Raw genomic sequence first — 21,467 nt, 5'->3', positions numbered from 1 at the left:
CACGAGGCCCTAGGTTCGATTCCCCAGCACCACATATACAGAAAATGGCCAGAAGCGGCGCTGTGGCTCAAGTGGCAGAGTGCTAGCCTTGAGTGGGAAGAAGCCAGGGACAGTGCTCAGGCCCTGAGTCCAAGGCCCAGGACTGGCCAAAAAAAAAAAAAAAAAAAAGAAGGCTTAGGATCCCTTCCCCTGTTGTGGAGGGACACATAGTGTGTGGCACACATTGCCAGTCCTAAGCCTAGAAAGTGGGCTGGTGGACCACGCCGGGGTCCTGGTGGCTGCAGGTGTTCACGAAGGGGGCTCTCTGTGGCTGGGATTCAGACCTAGGGTGCTCTCCACCTCTGCAAGAGGCTCCCCTTCTCTTCAGTCTGGCTCTTCCCAAGGGGCCCAGCAGTTCCAGTCCTTTCTCATCCGCTCTGCAGGGAGGCATGGCCCAGGGCTCAGCCCAAGGTCAGCAAGCAAGCAAGGAGCCTCACCGATCTGCCAGCATCAAGTTCTAGGAACTAATAACCAAAATAGTGGCCTGTTAGCATTTCCCTAGCCTCAGGTCCTCAGCTCCTCCCACTAGCCCCCAGATCCGCCCATACCTAATGAGCCACTCCTACTCACAACCTATCTTCTTCCCTTTTAGCCCCAGAGAGAGAAGCTGCCACCTGGATAAGGTGCCGAGGTAGCTCCCTTGGGAACTATGGCCCCACTAATAAACCTCCTTATGAACCTTCTTCTCCTGGTGCTGATTATCTCCGCATGGTCCTCTGGGATGGCCGGGACATATCCTTTCATGGCCACTCACTAGAAACATCTGTGAATGAATTTTTGAAGGCAGGGCTACAAATTAAATGTATTTGTGTGCATTTGATCAAGCATGCAGGTATTACCCAAAGCCTTCCGTTTGCCCCAGCCCAAATCTCTCAATGCAGTACAGTACAATTTTTTCCTGCACAGTACAGTTTTTACAACGTAGAAGTATAAGAACATAGCAAGAGTAATAAAGGCACTGAAAAAGACACCACTGCATTGGCCGGGAATCGAACCCGGGTCTCCCGCGTGGGAGGCGAGAATTCTACCACTGAACCACCAATGCTGCCTGCTAGCAAAGTGTGGAAAGAAGAACTAGGTAACTGAAAACATACCCAGAGGGGAGGAAAAAAGGCTTTCATTGGATTTCGTTAGTTTGCACCAAAACCAGTCTTTTAGTACTTGGACTAGACAAAACTTTAAGTATCAAAATATCCTATTTGTCTGAGCCAAATGTTTAATTAAGAAAAACAACTTCTTCAGACTTAACAGTTCCTTGCCAAAAAAAAAAAAAAAAAAAAAAAGATGTATCAGAAAACCACCAGGTCTCTTCATTTCTGATTCTAAATCTTGAATTTTGAACCTCAAACTGCTGCCTTAGTGGTTCTGAGGAGGACACCTTAACCTGTGGGCTAGAGAAGAAAAATTCTAATCCAGGAAAGAAATAAGAGGCAGATGAAGAATTTACCGTCAAGGAAAGAGGAAACATATGGACAGGATCAAGACAGGGATAATAAACAAATTTTGGTTGATGGTGTTTGTTCACGTGTAGCTGGTAGTGTTTTCTGTTTTTTAAAAAAATTACAAATAATAATAACCAGAGCATAGATGGCCTGGAGTTGTGGCTCAAGCAGTAGAGTTCCTGCCTGGCAAGCACGAAGCCCTGAGTTGAACTTGCAGTTCTGAGACAGACAGAGCTCCAGATTTTACTTCCTGTTCTGAAGTAGCTCTTGGTGTACAATTGATCTATGTATGACTCCTTGTGATGCATGTATCGTATGTCCACAATGAACAGTGATGCTTCCAGGAACCCTCACATGACTGTTCGATGAATGACTTACTCATCATAGCTATTGAAAAGTTGGCTCCTTTGGTGGTTTGTTTTTTTGTTTTTTTAACGTAATGATTTCCTCCCAAAAGTAAATAAAAGAAGTATGCTAAAAGAAACTATATTTTGAGCCTGTTGCCAGTGGCTCATCTATCTCTTCAAGAGACTGACATCTGAAGAGTCCAGGTTGAGGCTGGTCAGGACAGAATGAGTTCACTAGTCTCCATCTTGAAAATAACCATCATGGAAGGCAGCTGGGGTTGTGGCTTCAATGGTAGAGAGCTAATCTAGTAAGGTAGAAGGCCTTGAGTTCAAATCGTGGTAGGAATAGGGGAAGAGCTGTACTTTGACATCTTGGTATTTTAGGCAGAGTCTCCTGCAACTCTGCCAACTAGTTTCTTTTTCTTTTTTTCTTTTTGGCTGGGGTGGGGGTGAGGCATGTGTGTGCCTGGTACTGGGGTTGGAACTCAGTTTCTTGCACTATCACTTGACCTTTTTGTTCAAGGCTGGAGATCCACTTCCAGCTTTTTGCTGGTTAGTTGGGGATAAGAGGAGCCATGAATAGTAAGACTTTTATGCTCTGGCTGGCTTCAAAACTAGATCCTCCGATCTCAGCCTCTTCTTGAGTAGCTAGGGTTACAGGTGTGAGCCATCAGAGCCTGGCTCTCCTTTTTTTGTTAAACTTGTTTCTTCCAACAAGGGACTGAGGATGGCTAAGGGACTTACTGTTTCTTGTTTATCTTCTTCTTCCTATCAGCAAATCATCCTAGCAATGAATTTTCACGCTAACAGTGACAGTTCCTCTTCTCTCCTCCTCTCCCCTCCCCTTCCTCCTTCCCTCCTCTCCTCTCCTCTGTTTAATATTCCGGAGGCAGCCTCAGAGACAACACCCTCCACCTCACCCCACCCCACCCCCGCCCCTCCCTCCCGGCCACCATCTTCACTGGGCTTCCTCTCTTGAGTTCCAGAGGCACCAACAATTTCCTCCTCAGAAGTCAAACGTCAGCTCTGTGGGATTCTTCACCTAAATAATCAAGTTCTCTCAACCTAGGCCTCATACCTGTGTTCCTCAACCCTAAACTGACCATTGCTTTCTACAGTTACTATGTAAGTTACCTCAGTGCCCTTGGCCTTTCTGACCTGTGATACCTGTTTAATTCCTTGTATCATTTTCTCTCTGGTATACTGATGGGAATCTACTTTGTTCTCATAACTCCATATTGCTCCCACCACCACTGACTAAACTCCCCCAGGGGCCCCTCCTGGTTCTCACCCTTGACCTTATCTGAAAGGGCGGGACTGTCAGTGTCAGAAGGATACCCCTACCACAAAACCCCAAACAGGACTGTTTGTACCATGAGTTCCAACAGGACAGTTGAGACCATAAATTCCCAACAGGAGAGGACAAAGAAATCCCAGTCCCACCCTAGACTATGAAAGCCTAACACACACACACACACACACACACACACACACACACACACACACACACACACACACACACACACCTTTGTCTCTCTGACCCTGATCTATGTTACATGGAGTCCCTCCGCAGTCATGACTGAACCCTATTCAGGTCTGCTGAGGTCTCTGCCGCCTTTCTCTCCTTCACTTTTGTTTTTCATTTGTTTGGGTTTTCTTTTGTTGTTGTTGTTGTTCCTGAATGACACAGTACTACACACCAATTTGCCTAGAATGATTGCCTCTAGTCAGACAATCTGTGAAACCACTTTTAATTGAAAATCATTGTGATTTAGAAGAGCCATGAAGAGCAAGCTATAGCAGGGTTCCTTCATCTATGACTCTCCAATCTGTGGGGCATATTTATCATTGCAATGTTTTATGAAGCCTTCCTGTGTTTAGCTTGTATATGGAGAAAGTCTTAAGAATTAAACATTCAAATCTGTGCTAGGCACTGAATCCTCCCCCTCCTGCTTTGGCAGACAATAAATCATAGGTAGAAATTGTACTCATTTCTTTCAGTTTTATTTGTTGATTATATTAATTTAGCTAATTGAATCTATGTTTTCTATTTCTATGTATTCTATTCTTATCTGTTTAATCTATACATTTTCTATCTATTCTGTCTACTTCTATCTAGTCTGTGTTTTCTACTCATCTATATGCTGTCTTTCTTCCTATCTTTGTTTCATTTCCCATTAAAATTTAAATAATTTAAAATTTAAATTAAAAAAGTTTAAATTTCAATTTAGTGGTAAGGTTTTCAAATACAAAGTTATTAAGTGAATGTTTGTATAAAAGACACATGATTCCAGAAACTTTTGAGAGGGATTAATAAGCCTTCTATTTCTGATTTTGAATATAACTGTCATCTGAATATACAAGTCTGAGAGGAGAGAAAATGCTAACCACTGTGGATCTGTTTATATATTAATTATCAAGCAAGAGTGCTTGCCTAGCATGCATGAAGCCCTAGGTTCAATTCCTCAGCACCACATATACAGAAAAAGCTGGAGGTGGCGCTGTGGCTCAAGTGGTAGAGTGCTAGCCTTGAGCAAAAAGAAGCCAGAGAGAGTGCTCAGGCCCTGAGTTCAAGCCCCAGGACTAGCAAAAAAAAAAAATAAAAAATCAAGAGGTCTCTTGAATAAGAGCTTGAAGAAATATGAAAATAATCTAAAGAATTGCGCAAGGAAATAGGAAATCATATGAGTAGATTACTCAACATTACCTCATCCTCACTCTCATCATCTCCCCCTTAAATTCCCCATTTCTCTTAAACAATCCACAGAGTTTTGTGTTGTTGTTTTTTTATGTTGAGGTTTTACATAACTGTTGGGAAATGGAGAGGAAGAGAATGGTTTCTCTTTCAGTTAGAATCCATCCGGTAGTGATCTTCTGAAACTTAATGGAAATAGTGCATTTGACTAGAGAACAAGCACTCAATCACTGAAACGTAAGCCCAGAATTCAGAAGACTACAACAGGAAGACTGTGAAGTTCTATACCAGCCTAGGAAAAAGGCCCTGACTCAAAATGGCATAAATAAACAAACTGAGCAGTAGACTGGGGGAAAATGAGGTTCTAATTTAGCAACGGCCTAAGGGTTAGCATTTGTTATTCTGCTGCTAATGAACAGGGATTAGATCAAGCCTTTGATATGGCTGTAGACACAGGCAACAGTTCGTTATAATCAGTTATTATTTTACATTAATTTCGTAGCATCTTCATGGAGTCAAAGTAGGAAAGACCGGAGGACTCTCAATCTGTAATGATTTGAGCAGAAAATCAGGGAATTTCAGTCTATAGAAATTACAGGGCTGGGGATATAGCCTAGTGGCAAGAGTGCCTGCTTCGGATACACGAGGCCCTAGGTTCGATTCCCCAGCACCACATATACAGAAAACGGCCAGAAGTGGCGCTGTGGCTCAAGTGGCAGAGTGCTAGCCTTGAGCGGGAAGAAGCCAGGGACAGTGCTCAGGCCCTGAGTCCAAGGCCCAGGACTGGCCAAAAAAAAAAAAAAAAAAAAAATTACAGATGTCAGGATAATCTGAAAAACCCAACCTTGCCTGATAGGCTGGGGTCAGGCCAGAAAAGAATGTCTAAACAAGGATAGGACACTAAATCTTTGGCATCACAACCTCACCGGTAACAGAAAGGAGACCCACCAATCAGAAAGCTATCCTCAAGAACTCCAAATGTCCCTATTCAACCCACGGCCAATCTCCTAACCAGGAAAGTGGGCAAGATGGTGGAAATGGGCTTGAGCATTGAAGTCTTGTCTTCCCTGTGGCATGTCTATTTCATGTCCTCTTTTTCTCTGCCATATTTTTTTTCTAATGAATATTCCTATCACCTTTACTTATTACCATTCTTTCCCTGAGTCCTTCGCTTGCCAGACACAAGGACCAAAGTTGCTTAGCTGTCCTAAGCTTTCTGGTAACATCTACCTTAATATCTTTTTTTTTTTTTTTTCAATCTTGGGGTTTGGACTCAGGCCCGGGGCACTGTCCCTGGCTTCTTTTTGCTCAAGGCTAGCACTCTACCACTTGAGCCACAGCACCACTTCCAACTTTTTCTGTGTATGTGATGCTGAGGAATTGAACCCAGGGCTTTGTGCATGCTTGGCAAGCATTCTACTGCTAAGCCACCTTCCCAAGCCCCTACCTTACATATCTTAAATAATACCTAAGAAGAGAAATATCACCTCCGCCTTTCGTGATCATGGTATCTCCCCTTTTGAGTACACAAAGCCTGTGTTCACCCTCTGAAGACTCAGAAGATACACAACATGTACTACTACTACTAAGTGCTACACTACCACAAAGATACAAATGGTTTGTTTTACTTTTTCCATACCCCTACTCCAAAGCATTAATTTTCCCCCAAGAAGACACAACTTTGATTCAACTTCATCCTCATTGGCTTCTACATAATACAGTTTGTTAACTGCCTGTGAAAAAGATTGTTGAAAGAAGCACGCTGGGGGTTGGTTAGCAATAATTTCGATCTGTTAAGGCTTTAATTTTTGTATCTCTGTGCACAAAACTAAATTTGGAGCTACTTTGTATCTTATTTACTGTGTGCATGTGTATGTGTGTGTTTGTCCCATTTTTTTGACCAAGAAGTTAATAAGTTGATTCCTTTTAGCTTTATCGCATGTGCAAAATTGAGGTAATAGTAACATATCCTTGACCACGTAAAATGTTGGACTTTTCCAGTTTTGTTTGGGTGGATGGTTGACTTTCAGTTCTGATACTTTGTCTTTCTAATGAGTTTTACTTTCACTTCCTTCTTAGAATCAACTTCCAAGCTACTACTGGAGGAAGAGAAACCATAGACTAGATAAAACCCTAAAATTAAAGTCACTGTGCAAAAATCTTCAAGGATTGGGACTTTCTTCTACCTTACCCCCAAGTACAATATTTTAATGAAAATGACCATTGTCAAGAAAGTCTTGCTGGGCTGGGAATGTGGCCTAGTGGCAAGAGCGCTTACCTCGTATACATGAAGCCCTGGGTTCAATTCCCCAGCACCACATATATGGAAAACGGCCAGAAGTGGCGCTGTGGCTCAAGTGGCAGAGTGCTAGCCTTGAGCAAAAAGAAGCCAGGGACAGTGCTCAGGTCCCGAGTCCAAGGCCCAGGACTGGCCAAAAAAAAAGAAAGTCTTGCTGAGCAGTCTTGCTGAGTATAAGCCCACACCTACCCTACATCTGGGTCTATAGGCTGAGAGCTTTTCAAAGTTTGGGAAAATCTGATGTGACTCCATTAAACAACAGTGGTCAGAGAGTGAAGGTTACTCTTTGCCTGGCTTGTGTGCTTGAGAGATTAGATAGATAGACAGATAGATTCTTGAGTACAAATCAAGTTGTTACATAGTAAGTTTTCCAAAAATCCACATATTGAAGGATCAAATCTTGGGGTTTTTATTAGAGCATTCGCAGTCTGCAGGCAGCCAGTTGTTACAGAGGCCTGCAGCCTACAAATACACTTAACACTAGCAGGAAATAGGCCAGAGAGGGAAGAAAGAACAAAAACCATACCAACAAACCAGTCTAGCTCCAATGGAGAGCTGACTTGGGACACCATGATGACAAGAGACAAGCCAGGAGACAGGACACAGGACATAGGACACAGGATGTGAACATGGATACATGTGGCTTGGCATGATGGCACCTGCACTGATCTGACCCTAAACAGGGTCAGGTCAGGGGGCAGGGTCACAGGAAGCTCCCAGACCCAGGCACTTGACTGACAGGTTCAGTAACCTATAAGCCAAGTGCCCACAGCTATCTCTAGGGATTCAGGAACACCCATCACCTGGGGATGGGACATGCCTTCTTCTAGGAATACAGGACACCCATCAAGATAGTACAACTCGCCACGTGGCGCTGGCCGGATCTGACCTCCACACTACAAAGTCCATGTCTAAAATATATATAATATAGCAATGAAATTAAAATTTGTAAGGGTTTTCTCCATAGAAAAAATCTATAAATCACAGTAAATTTAAAAATAAAAACATATTATCATCCAAACTTAAAGAGAAAAGGAACCCAATTGTAAGGCTCAACTGGAAAGGAAACCTGCCACATGGTTCAGGAAAAAGGAGTTTATTGGGAGGGGAGAGCAAACTGCCAGCCCACACAAGATGGAAGTACGGGGAGACAGGGGGGAAGGAAGAAGGGAAGAAGAGAGAAAGAGAGTAAGAGAAAAGGAAAGAGAGCATGGACTTGTGTTGAGCCGGATTATATAGGAAAGGCAGGAGGTTTGGCTAGGTGGATGGGATGTGAATTCAGAGAAGGGGCAGGTAACTGTCTCCAGATGTGCCAGTTACCTTAGTGACATAGGTACTGGGTACAGACTTAAACAGGTGCGGGGCATCTACATGGAGCCCTCCCAGGGGTGGACCTTACACCAATAAAATTTAACATTCATTTAGGAGACTGAGAAATGAGCATTTTCCTGAAAAAAGAAATCTACCTAAATCCTATACGAGAATAACTACATAAGGATTAGAAAGATAAAATAAGGGCTGGGAATATGGCCTAGTGGCAAGAGTGCTAGCCTCATATACATGAAGCCCTAGGTTCAATTCCTCAGCACCACATATATAGAAAAAGCCAGAAGTGGCACTATGCCTCAAGTGGTAGAGTGCTAACCTTGAGCAAAAAGAAGCCAGGGACAGTGCTCAGACCCTGAGTCCAAGGCCCAGGACTGGCAAAAAAACAAAACAAAACAAAAGATAAAATAAAGCTAAATATTTGTGGATAATATGAGTTGTTAGCACTCCCCCCCCCCTCAGGTACTCAGCTCCTCCCATTAGCCCCAGATCCACCCATACCTAAATTCCCTGACTTAGGCCACTCCCACTCACCATTCAGACCTACCTACTTCCCCTCTAGCCCCAGAGCTATATAAGCAAGCACCTGGATAAGGTGTGGACACCAGCTGCTGTATTTCTCCCTCTCCCATGGGAGATATGGCCCCAGTAATAAACCTCCTTATAAACCTTCACTTGTCAGTGACTTATCTCCACATAGCCCCCTGGGATGGCTGGGAATCTGTAAATAAATAATGTGATAAAGCATTACATTGTAGCAAAATACCAGAATATAAAAAATAACTTTTTTAAGTTAAATGCTTTTTTATTATGTCATTAATAATCATTTAAAAATGCAAATTATAAGTTGCCATGAATTAACAAAGAAGTGTTTATATATGTTTAATACACACACACATATATGTATACATATATGTAAGGTCCTCCTCTGGGAGGGCTCCATGCAGGGGCCCCCACCTGGCTAAGTCTCCACCCAGTTACCTGGGTAACCAGCCTACGGGGAGGCAGTCACCTCCCCCTTCCCAGAGGTCTCCTCCTAATCCACCTGGCCACTCCTCCCCACCTCAGCCCTAGATAAGGCATGGGGGGAGGTGACTCCCTCTCTCGCCCACTGCGCACCTTGAACTCAGTTCTCTCTTCTGCCTGAATACCGAGTGGCGTTATCGATCATGGGCTATATATTTTAATAACTCTTTATATATATATATATATATATATATATATATACACACACACACATATATAAGCACCTTATTGTGCTTCACAGAATAGTAATTTTTTGTTTGTTCATTCAAGGCTTTGTTTTGTTTTGTTACAAACTGAAGGTTTGTGCACCAAGCAAATCTATGCTTTTCTAGTACTTGATGTTTCTGTCACGTTTTGGTATTTCTTTGGGTATTTCAAACTTCATTACAGCTGTAACAGCGACCAGTGTTTTATGATCTTTGATCTTTGATGTTGGTTTGGGATCCATGAGTTGCACACATGTAAGATGCTGTGTGTAATCTGAGCTCCATTAGCTGGATTCTCTCACTTTAAATCAGAAGCTAGAAATGAGTAAGTTTAGTGAAGAAGGCTTGTTGGAGGCCTTGACAGGCTTAAAGCTAGGCCACCTGCATCAGTTAGCCACGCTGTAAATACAAAGGAAAAGTTCTTGAAGGAAATTTAAAGGGCTACTACTCCAGTAGACACACAAATGGTGAAAAGTGGAGGTGTGGCACAAGGGTAAAACACCAGCCTTACACGCAGGAAAAGCCAAGCGAAGCTTCAAGTCCCTGAGTTCAAGTCCTAGTACCATCACACACACACACACACACACACACACACACACACACACACACACACTGATGAGAAAGTGAAACAACCCTATTGTTGGTGTAGAGTATTTTAGTGGTCCGGAGAGAATATCAAATCAGCAATAATGTTTCTTTAAGCCCAAGATTAATCCAGAGCCAGGCCCTTCAGTTCTGTGAGGACTGTGAGAGTTGAGAATGCTGTAGAAGAAGTTTGCAGCCAGCAGAGGTTTTTGTTTTGTTTTGTTTTGTTTTGTTTTTTGCCAGTCCTGGGCCTTGGACTCAGGGCCTGAACACTGTCCCTGGCTTCTTTTTTGCTCAAGGCTAGCCCTCTGCCTCTCGAGCCACAGTGCCACTTCTGATCATTTTCTATACATGTGGTGCTGGGGAATCGAACCCAGGGCTTCACGTATACGAGGCAAGCACTCTTGCCACTAGGCCATATTCCCAGCAGCAGAGGTTGTTTTAACGTACATCACATGAAAGAGCGAGAGGAAGTAGCAAACTCAGATAGGAGTCTTTTAAGATTTGTCAGCCTGAGCTGGCTCTGATCTGTAATCCTCAGACCTTAGCCTCTTGAGTAGCTAGGATTACAGGCATGAACCACTTGTACTCTGCTTCTTCTCACTTTTAATAATAATATCTTCTGGTAACTTTTCATTTGTAAAACCATTTGTAGGAGCAATAATTTTTTTTTTTGCCAGTCCTGAGGCCTGAGCACTGTCCCTGTCTTCTTTTTGTTTAAGGCTAGCACTCTACCACTTGAGCCACAGCCCCCACTTCTGGATTTTTCTGTATATGTGGTGCTGAGAATCGAACCTAGGGCTTCATGTATGCGAGACAAGCATTCTACCACTAGGCTATATTCCCAGCCTGGAGCAGTAGTTTTTTTAACATACATTTTGAGGAATAATTTGAGGTTGGTGAAACTGTTCATGACTGCAGCTGATGACAGTTTTGGTTGTGCCACTGAAATAACATAATGGTCATCTGGTGACACAGATGAAGTATTGCTTATTTCTTGTTCTTTGGATACAAGATTGGCTTAATTATCCTTCAAAACTTGCCTTATTATAGTACCCTCTATAGTTGCTTTAAGAGCATTCTGAATATCATGTAAATAGCTACTTGGGGAGCTAGGAACCACCTTATATCACATCCTGGGAAGAATTGTTTTCCTGACATGGCCACCACTAAACTCCAACCCCAACTTTTTTGCCAGTCCTGGGGCTTGAACTCAGGGCCTGGGCACTGCCCCTTAGCTTCTTTTGCTCAAGGCTAGCACTCTACCACTTGAGCCATAGCACCACTTCTGGCCTTTTCTGTTTGTGTGGCACTGAGGAATCGACCCCAGGGCTTCATGCATGCTAGGCAAGCACTCTATCACTAAGCCATATTCCCAGCCCCCAAGCCCCCATTTTATATTGGGATTCCTAATGCAATCACTGAAAATTTGAACTTATAACCCACAGATGAAGCTTCAATTTAGTTTTCAGAAAGTTGTCTTTGAAGTGTTTAATTATATTTGCCATATCTATGATGGTGGTGGACTGCTTAGTGATGTCAGAAGAGATCATGGGGAGCACTGGAATGTCTTGAGACCTGTTCTTGGTCACCCATTCACTGGCATCAAGTTGCTTGTGTGTAAGTTATAGGAACCAGAAAGGGACAATCTGGACATTCATATGGCTTCTCTCCACTGTGAATTCTTACATGCTCTTTTGGATGGTGTTTGTATCTTGAAAGCTTTTCCTCAGTATACTTGAAGATTAGCTGGTCACCTGCCTTTGACCTCTTCATGTCTTCGGTGATGTCATGTGACATTCAAGTTGGGTTCTGTGTGGGCATGGAGTTCCATTTTCATCTTGACCACTGGCTTCTGGTGTATCCTGACTCTGGTCCTTGTCAGGTGACTCAGGCTAAATGACAGCACTGTCTTGTTAAAGGAACTCATGGTGTTGCTCACTTTCTGCATCTGAGGCACATCTGCCATCTTTTCCTGTGCTTCCTGTGTCACCTTCCTGAGCTTTAGGTCCCAGGAGCCTTTTTTCATTATCTTCCCAGCTGTTCTTCCCATTCACTTCTCTTTAGCTGCTTGCTTTCTGGTGTGCTATCTGGTCTGCAGGCAGGTCATCTTCTGACACATTGCCTCCAAAATCGGCTGCATCTGTGACACTTTCCTTCCACAGTATAGACTTTGTCTTCATCATAGGAATCTGAGTTGGTTTCTACAAGAGTATTTTCATTTGTAACCTTAATATGTTGTGGGTTCACCTGGGGTCATCCACCATGATTCTCTCCCAGTGTTTCCCCCTGCACCTAGCCATTTCTCTGCATAAACTCATTTCAGTGGTTTGTCTCCTCTTGGATTTCACTGAGCCCTTAAAGAATTGTTCTTTAGCATTTTATCCACTTTGACATCTTTTGAATCTTTACTATGGATTGTACGCTTTCCCAAGTGACATATTAATTGGTTGTTTTGATTGTTGTGTTTTTGTTTTCCATTCCTTGTGTTGATACTTGTGTGTCCACAGTGATTTCTTTGGTTGTGATTTGTAAGCTTGGGTACTACACAAATTGTTATTATAGTCAGAGTGGCCCAGTGTCTCTGGCAAGTGTTGGAAGAATGAGGACAACGGTATTTCCAGCCGTGGACCAACCCCCCACCCCCACCCCCGATCTGGAGTGGGGGATTTCCACAGGCACTGTTGATAGTAACTCTGTAGCTTGAACTAGATTTTGGTGCTGGTTTTACTAACAATGGAAGGTTGATCCTTCCTGAATCCCCCTACCCAGAGGAGCTGAGGATGGCTTGTGTTGGAAGGATCTCTTCATATGTAGCCTACAGGCTGATAGAGTCTACTGGATTCAGATGACCGAGCATTAGACAAGCCTTGAATTCATTATAAAAGTGGGATTTTCCCAGGCTTCCATGGCTCATGCCTATCATCCTAGCTACTCAGGAAGCTGAGATCTGAGGACCATGATTCAAAGCCAGCCTGGGCAGAAAAATCTATGAACCTCTCAACTCCAATTAATCTCCTAAAAGCTGGAAGTGGAGCTGTGGCTCAAGTAGTAGAGGGCTAGGCTAAGGCAGGGGAGGAGGGGAACAAAACTTGGAGCAACACCCAAGCCCTTATAAGGGTCAAGCCCCAGGACTGGCATACACATACCAAAAAAAGTGTAATTTTGCCATATTCCTGCCCGACAAAATAAAAATAGTAGGGCTAGGAGTGTGGCTTAGCGGTAGAGTGCTTGTCTAGCATGTGCAAAGCCCTGGGTTCAATTCCTCAGCACCACATACACAGAAAAAGCCAAAAGTGGTGCTGTGGTTCAAGTGGTAGAGTGCTAACCTTGAGCAAAAAGAAGCCAGGGACAGTGCTCAGGCCCTGAGTTCAAAAAAAAAAATATATATATATATATATGTATGAAGAATATAATCAGAGTAGAATGTCATGAAAACCTTATCCCTTCCCTTGGATTCTGGACATTCTTAATCCCCCAAACCAAAGGGGTGGGTACATAGGGATATGAGAACAGAGAATTAGGGATGTATTTCCCAGAAAAGGAACATGGTGAAAATATTCAGAAAGGGCAATTTCCTTCCTCTTTTCTAATCTTGGCTCTGACAGCCCCCAGCAGAACCTCTTCAATGTTTTTCCTGTTACAGATTTCACTGTTCCCATCAGTGTGAACAGAATGCGGCTCCTGACAGTTCTGCTCCTGTGTGGTAAGTCGGCTTCAGAGAGGGTGATGACAAGGGTATAGGTTCTGACTATGAGAATCAAGGTGTTTTTTTTTAATCTTTCTTTAATATGGTAGGCTAGAATTCTTGTATACAAAGTATCTGTGATCTGATGGCTTACTGGGGCTGATTTAACCAAAAAGATGGAAAAGGGTCCCTAAAGTAATAGTAAGCCTGGAAGCTTCATACCAAAATACAGGGTCAATATCAGGCGCTGGTGGCTCACACCTGTAACCCTAGCTTCTCAGGAGGCTGAGATCTGAGGTTTGAGATTCAAAATCAACCTGGGTAGAAAAGAGCATGAGATTCTTATCTCCAATTAACTACCAAAAAGCCAGAAATGGAATTGTGACTCAAGAGGTAGAATACTAGCCTTGAGAAGGAAAAAAAAAAAAAAAACCCTCAGGGATAGCAGTGGGCCTTATGTTCAAGCTGTGGTCCCAGCCCATAATTAATTAATTAATTAAAATAAAGCTTCAGCAATAATAACCATCAGGTCTGCTGGTATTTGCTTTTGAAGGGAAAAAAAAATGATATAGACTCTTGGGAGATCTAAGCCAGCTCTTAGTCTCCATGAATTCTGTCTCGCCAGTTTTCCTTTCCATCACTTCCCACTGGTGACTTATAGCTCTGTTCTCTGGTCTCTTGCAGTTCCAGTCTGTGGGCAAGCAGGTAAGTGACCTCTAACCCAACTTCTCCTCTTATGCCCCTCTACTTCCAAAAGAAGGGTCCCATTCACCTAAAGATGCAAGTGTAGGGAGAAGACAGACAGGAAAAATACTTATAGGTAAAAACCTCCCATATTTTAAGTGGAAATCTGTCAAAATGCTGATATTAGGGATTGGGGCTTGAGCTCAGGGCCATGAGCGCTCATTTGGCTCTTTTGCTCAAGGCAGGCGCTCTACTACTTGAGCCACACCTCCATTCATTTGTTGGTGCTGTTTCTCAGACTTTTTTGCCCAGGCTGGCTTTGAATATGATCCTCAAATCTCAGCCTCCTGAGTAGCTAGGCTTGCAGGTGTGAGCTACCAGCACCGGGCTATAAAACTTTGGTATTAAAACTTTCTTTGTAAAGTTTCTGAATGAACTCTGACTACTGAACCAAATGGCTTGGTATGCATAGAGGAGAGCAGACAAAAGCCAGAATCATAGAAACACAGAAGCCACTTAGTCCGATTTTCCATCATACCACAAACCAGTCCCCCTTACAGGAAATCTGGGTCCATTTGCTGTCAGAGCAGAGAGAGGCAGGCAGGATTTGAAAGGAAAGCATTAAAGCCACCATTTCCAATGCTTGAGGCCATAAAGTTCACAATTTACCCACAGACACAGTCTAGCATGGCGGCCACAGAAATGGACTCCAGTCCATGTGCTCTGGTTGAAAGTCCTGCCTTGTTACCCTAATCCCCAAGGCTCAGGTTATAATTTAAGGATATGGGTAGAACTCTCTGCAGCAGGGTCTGGACAGGCAGAAAGGCTGCCTTTTATAGGCTCCCATCAGCCTTGATCTCAAACGAGTCTAAATAGGCAATTTTTTCCTGTGCTACCACCCCTTCCAGTCCCACACAGCCCTTTCCTTTTACTCTAGTTGGGGTTTTTGTTGTTGTTGGATTTTTTTTTCTCTTTGCCTTTGTGTTTGCTTGTGTTGTTGTTTTATCCCAAGCAGATCCCACAAGGGCAGTGGTTACCTTGCAACCTCCATGGGTCAGCATGTTCCAAGAGGAAAGTGTCACCTTACAATGTGAGGGGCCCTGTGTGCCTGGGAACAGCTCCACCCAGTGGTTTCGCAATGGCACAGCCATTCAGACCTCAAATCCCAAATACAGCATCACAGGGGCCAGGGCCAGTGACAGTGGTGAATACAGGTGTCAGACACCTCTCTCAATACTAAGTGACCCGGTCCAGCTGGAAGTTCACAGAGGTAAGTAATGCATAGAGTAGAAAGGCTGAAGTCACAGAGTCTTCCGCCATGTGGATGGTAGGGGTGTGTGTGTGTGTGTGTGTGTGTGTGTGTGTGTGTGTTAGAAATGTCAACCAATTGAGCCATACCTCCATTTCTGGCTCATTGCTGATTAGTTAGAGATATGACTTATGGATATTTCTACCCAGGAGAGATTTGAACTATGATCCTCAGACCTCACCCTCCTGAGGAACTAGGATTATAAGTGTAAACCACCAACACCGGCTAAGATTTCCTTAAAATCCCATCATAGCTTATATCTTTTTCCTTTTCTTTCAGTAGTAGTAGTAGTAGCAGCAGCAGTAGTAGTAGTACTGGTCATGGTAATAGCAGTAGTATTGCCAGTCTTGGGACTCGAACTCTGGACCTGGGCTCTGTCCCTGAGCTTCATTTGCTCAAAGCTAGAGCCCTACCACTTGAGCTACAGCTCTACTTCTAGGTTTTTCTGAATAGTTTATTGGAGATAAGAGTCTCATGGACTTTCCTACATGGTCTGGCTTCAAACTGCAATCCTCAGATCTCAGCCTTCTGAGTAGCTAAGATTATAGGCATGACATATATAGGCACCTAGCTTCCTTTTTCCTTTTCTTTTTGTTGTTCTTGCTCATGAGAAAAACCTAAAAGCTTTTGAGTAATAGCTTATTGTGACTGATTTCTGCCGGATATGATGGTCACATGTTACCCAATCACTTGGTAGTTAGGTTAACATAGGATCACATTCTATAATTGTAACATATGTTTGGAAAATATCTAAATTTTCTCTAAGACAGAGAATGCCTCAAAATTAAGTTTATTAACTATGGTATTTAAATATTTTTTGTATTTTTGACAGTTTCTGATGGAGGTAACTTAAAATCTCCCACTATGTTTTGGATATATAACTCAAAGGTGCCTGTGTATGTGGACAGTGTCATCTGGGAGCACTTCTTGGTTGGGGACAGGAATAGAGACAAGAAGAGTCTTGATTGTATTTAGAGGCACTATGGCAGTACCAAGACCACAAAAAGTATGCTACACACAGCACTGGAACATCTGCCAATCTTAGATAAGTTCTTCTTTTTTTTTTTTTTTAACTGGTCCTGGGGCTTGAACTCAGGGCCTGGGCACTGTCCCTAAGCTTCTTTTGCTCAAGGCTAGCACTCTACCACTTGAGCCACAGCGCCACTTCTGGCTTTTTCTGTTTATGTGGTACTGAGGAATCGAACCCAGGGCTTCATGCATGCTAGGCAAGCACTCTACCGCTAAGCCACATTCCTAGCCCCTTAGATAAGTTCTGAAGGGTGAAATCCCCTACCATCTTCTTCTCATCCCTTCCTCCCAAACTTTCATCTTTATTTAGATAACCCTGCAGTCCCTGGGGAAGGAAAAAGTAAAGGTCCCATCTGGGGTTATGTCCATAAGTGTACATCGAAGGGCAGGCCCATTTGACTTGGACCTTCCTTCCATGCTCTGTGATATCACCAAACTCCTCATATGTGAATATTTCTATCAATTTGGCAGAATATACACATCTGCCATTCTGTGTCTCTAGCTTAGGGTTTGTGGTCCTATTAACAAATTATAGTGAATTATTTTCTATTGAAAAGTTAGCATCTTAAAGCTACATACATGTTAGGTCCCAGTTTCCAGGGGCCAGATGTTGCTATGCAGCTTAGCTGGCTGCTGTTTAGGCTCTTACAAAGCTGCAATTGGAGTGCTGACTGGGTTGTTGTCTTCCTTCTTGCCCTTCTTCCCAGGTTGCAGGATTATTAGTAGAGTGCCATTCCCTGTGGTGGTAGGACTGACCAGCCTGCATTCTTGCTGTCAGCTCCTAATGACCTCTGCCATGTAGCACTCATCAGCTCTTTCAATATGGAAGCTTACTGCTTCCTGTTCAGCTGGGAGAACTCATCTAGTCTGCTAAGGAAGAGTTTTCCTTAGCATGCTTTGTCATATCTGTGGGTTGGAAGCAAGTCATAGGTTCTACCCACACTGAAAGGGCTTATACAAGTGTGTGACTCGTTGTGGCCATCTTAGAATTCCGTCTTCTACACAGAACCAACTGTATTTGTCCCAACCAATTGATGAGATCTGGAAGGAAAAGATAACAAGGAGTCACAAACATAACTGCTGGCCAACATTCTTTTTTTCTTTCAACCAAAGCTAGATATCAGAGTTGCAGAAACAAGTCCTCAGATAAAGGAGCATTTTGAACATGGAATGTTGCCAGAAGAAAAGATGGAACCCCGAGGGACCAGCTTGCTTTCTTCCTATCTCCTCAAGGCTAAGTAAACATTTCTGGTCTGTCCTTTCCAGACTGGCTGCTGCTCCAGCCCACAGGCAGAGTCCTCACGGAAGGAGAACCTCTGACCTTGAGATGCCACGCCTGGAAGAACAAACTGGTGTACAAGATACTTTTCTACCAAAATGGCAAAACCTTTAAATTTTCTCGTCAAGATCCTGAACTCACAATTCTGAAAACCAATGTGAGCCACAGTGGCATCTATCACTGCTCGGGCTTGGGAAGACAGCGTTATACATCGGCCGGAACATCTATCACTGTGAACGGTATTGTACCTCAATAGTGAGAGAGCGCTCATCATTGTAAAGACCAGAAAAGCCATTCAAAGTATTCCAAATCCTCAAATGTTCAAGTGAAGAAACGGAGATCTAGAGAACCAAACTGCCTTCACTGAAGGCCACACAATGACTGTGGGCCAGGTTAGGACCAGAGGTCACTGCAATCACCAGATTCCAGTTCTTTGCTCTTCCCACTATACCAAATATCCTGCCCATAGCTCCAGAAGCTGTTGTCAAAAATCAGATTTAGGGGCTGGGAATGTGGCTTAGTGGTAGAATGCTTTCCTAGCATGAAGCTCTGAATTTGATTCCTCAGTACCACATACACAGAAAAAGCCAGGAGTGGGCTGTGGCTCAAGAGTTAGAACGCTAGCCCATTGAGCAAAAGAGGCTCAGGGACAGTGCTCAGGCCTAGAGTTCAAGCCCCAGGACTGGCAAAAAAAAAAAAAAAATCAGAGTCAGATGGGTGCTGGTAGCTCACACTTGTAATCCTAGCTACTCTGGAGGCTGAGATCTGAGGACTATGGTTTGAAACCAACCCAGGCAGACAAGTCAGTGAGACTCTTATCTCCAATAAACTACAAAAAAAAAAAAAAAGCCAGGAGTAGAGAGAGCTGTGGCTCAAGTGGTAGAGCACTAGCCTTGAGCAAAAGAAACTCAGGGACAGCATGTAGGTCCTGAGTTCAAACCTCAGGATTAGCACCAAGAAAAAAAGTCAGAGCGTTATCTCTAATAACAATATCCATTTCATCAATTTCATTTTATTGGCAAAGGTCAGAGACTCACTCAGTGTAATCAGGAGAGTTATTAGAAAATAATACAATCAGATTTCATGAAAGTTCCATTAAAAATAGAAAGTGGAAAAACACTAAGAATTGGTTTGGCCTGCTTTCCATTTCCACTTTCTCTCTCAGGGACACCATGGTCTCCCTGGTCTCACTTCTAAGCATTTACCGTCAGCGGCGTCGGTTGTTCCAGTGTGAACATGACTCTGGTCTGATGCTTTCATGTCTTTCCTCTTAGTATGCACAATCCCAGCTTTTTCTGTCAAAAGAGAAAAAGTGTTTTCCTCTGGGAAAGAAATTATTGTCCTGGATTTTGTTTTGTATCAGAGACACAAGTAATGAGTCACTGAACTGGCAAGTGTGTAAGTTAATGTGGATTCTGGGTAGATGCTATGGCTCTATCATAATTGGCAGGGCCCTTCAGGGAAGTGTGTACAGGGAAGGTCTTCCCTCAACAAGATGAGAGCAAGAAGGCAACCAGAGTTCTATTTGAAAACCCCAAGAGTATTGGAAGTGGAAACAAATATACCAAATGGAAGTATTCGCTTGGGGCAAATTTCCTAAATGGGGAGAGGGGATGGCTGTTGTGAAAAGACAGCTGGCACTGAAGTAGGCAACCCTAATATTTATCAACTCTCTCTTTAGAACTGTTTCCAGCTCCAGTCCTCACGGCATCCTTGTCATCACCCCTCCAAGAGGGGAGCCCAGTCAGCCTAAGCTGTGAAACGAAGTTGCTTGTACCAAGGCCTGGGCTGCAGCTTTATTTCTCCTTCTACCTGGGCAGCAAGAACTTGACAGACAGGAACACCTCCTCTGAGTACCAGATACTGAGTTTTAGAAGAGAAGATTCTGGGTTCTACTGGTGTGAGGCAGCCACAGAAGATGGGGCTGTCCTTAAGCGCAGCCCTGAGCTGAACCTTCAAGTGCTTGGTGAGTAAACATGAGGGGAAGCAACTGGCTCCCGAGAAAGTGTGTGTGTGTGTGGGGGGGGGGGGTGTCTCAGTGCTCCCATGGGGCTGGGCTGGGTTCCAAGGTTTCAGGGCCCAGCCAGGCAAAGGGAATCTCTTTAGGAAAAAGCCCTAGGTTCAGAAATGCATAATTCTTACCAGCTTTATCAAACTTCTCCTGCCATCATTCCTGCTTCTCCTGTTTCATCTCGTCCTTCTTTTTTCTTCTTATTCATCTTCTACGCTCACTCCTCTCAGTCTTCCCTTCCTGCTTCTCTTCTGTCCTCAACCCCCTCCCCCCCCCCCACAGTCTCATAGACAATATGCTGAGTTCCTCCCATTGACTGTCATGGGTCTGGAAATATAAAGTCATCAGGGTATAGCTTTTGACCCAATGGGCACAAATGGTGGATTTATGAGAGTGACTTTATAGATTTCCTGCCCAAGTGTTTATATCTAATTGTGAGCTCCCTTGGGGGTGGAGGGGAGAAACTCTTTGGGAAAACAAATTTGATCTTCAGAAGTCATACAAGCATTGGATAGAGTAGAGATAGCAGTATCTCTGACACTAAGGACTAAGTCCATGACACAACCCTAGCAGTTAATCTCGTCCAAGAAGAGTTCACTGCCCATCCCCACTGGCGCCACCGAGTTCCAATAGTTCGATTCTGTGCGTTGAACTCCCAGCAGCTCCTCCAGGAAGGGGCACCTTAGGCCTCCATCTCCCCTTGGAAACATCTGGTTTCTAAATAGTCTCTCTTCTCTTTTCTGTTTCAGGACTCCAGTCACTAATTCCTGCCTGGTTTCACATCCTTTTCTATCTGTCAGTGGGAATCATGTTTTTGGTGGACACTGTTCTCTGCGTGAAAACACAGAAAGAACTGCAAAGAAAGAAAGAGTGGAATTTAGATATCTCTCTGCCTTCTTATGACAGAAAGAAAATAAATTCTTACCTCCAAGAGGATAGACAATCAGAAGAGGAGGGGAAATGCTAAGAACAAGGAGAAAGGCCACAGCACAAGGAGCCCAGAGAACAGCAGTCCTAGCTCCAGGGGTAGCCACAGATCAGCCAGTCCTGACCCCTTGGCTCTCTGTGGGCGCTGTAGAACACAAACATTCAAAAGTGGACTGATACTAAAAATATGTGTAATATAACTATTTTTCCACAGTCATATAACTTTTATTACAGTATATCGCTACAATTCTGTTTTATTATTATTTTCGTCAATCCTTTACTATGCCTAATTTATTTGTTAAACATTGTCACACATTTATAGGTATAGAAAAAAAAACAGTATATATAGGGTTTGATACTGTTTCTGGCATTCACCAGGGAACCTTGAAATTTGTATAAGGGAGAATTACTGCATATAATTATTCCATTTTTATAGGTGGGAAAACTAATACCAAGGACAGTTAAATCACTTGCTTAACTGTGCACAGGTAGAAGTGGGGGAGCTAGGATTTTCACCTAGGCAGATTGGCTCGGCATTCACGTTTGATAACAAGGAAGAGTCAGTCTTAGTATGT

General features: G+C 43.4%; 1 protein-coding gene and 1 non-coding gene across 2 annotated transcripts; one reads left to right on the top strand and one right to left on the bottom strand.

Annotated features, from left to right (window-relative positions):
• Positions 1 to 1,013: 1,013 nt before the first annotated feature.
• On the bottom strand, positions 1,014 to 1,084 carry Trnag-ccc. Its single transcript has one exon. It is a non-coding gene; the product is annotated as a tRNA-Gly (tRNA).
• Positions 1,085 to 13,630: 12,546 nt separating this feature from the next.
• Positions 13,631 to 21,142, top strand: Fcgr1a (Fc gamma receptor Ia). The gene is made up of 6 exons (XM_048356864.1): positions 13,631 to 13,671; positions 14,338 to 14,358; positions 15,353 to 15,607; positions 17,942 to 18,193; positions 19,636 to 19,920; positions 20,715 to 21,142. Exons 1-6 carry the CDS (start codon positions 13,641 to 13,643, stop codon positions 20,930 to 20,932), a joined length of 1,062 nt encoding a protein of 353 aa, XP_048212821.1. The 5' UTR covers positions 13,631 to 13,640; the 3' UTR covers positions 20,933 to 21,142.
• The last annotated feature ends 325 nt before the right edge of the window (positions 21,143 to 21,467 follow it).

This window comes from Perognathus longimembris, chromosome 11 (assembly GCF_023159225.1).
Source record: "Perognathus longimembris pacificus isolate PPM17 chromosome 11, ASM2315922v1, whole genome shotgun sequence".
NCBI lineage: Eukaryota > Metazoa > Chordata > Mammalia > Rodentia > Heteromyidae > Perognathus > Perognathus longimembris.
Note: the sequence above shows the minus strand (reverse complement) of the source record. Positions and strands in the feature narration are given on the sequence as shown.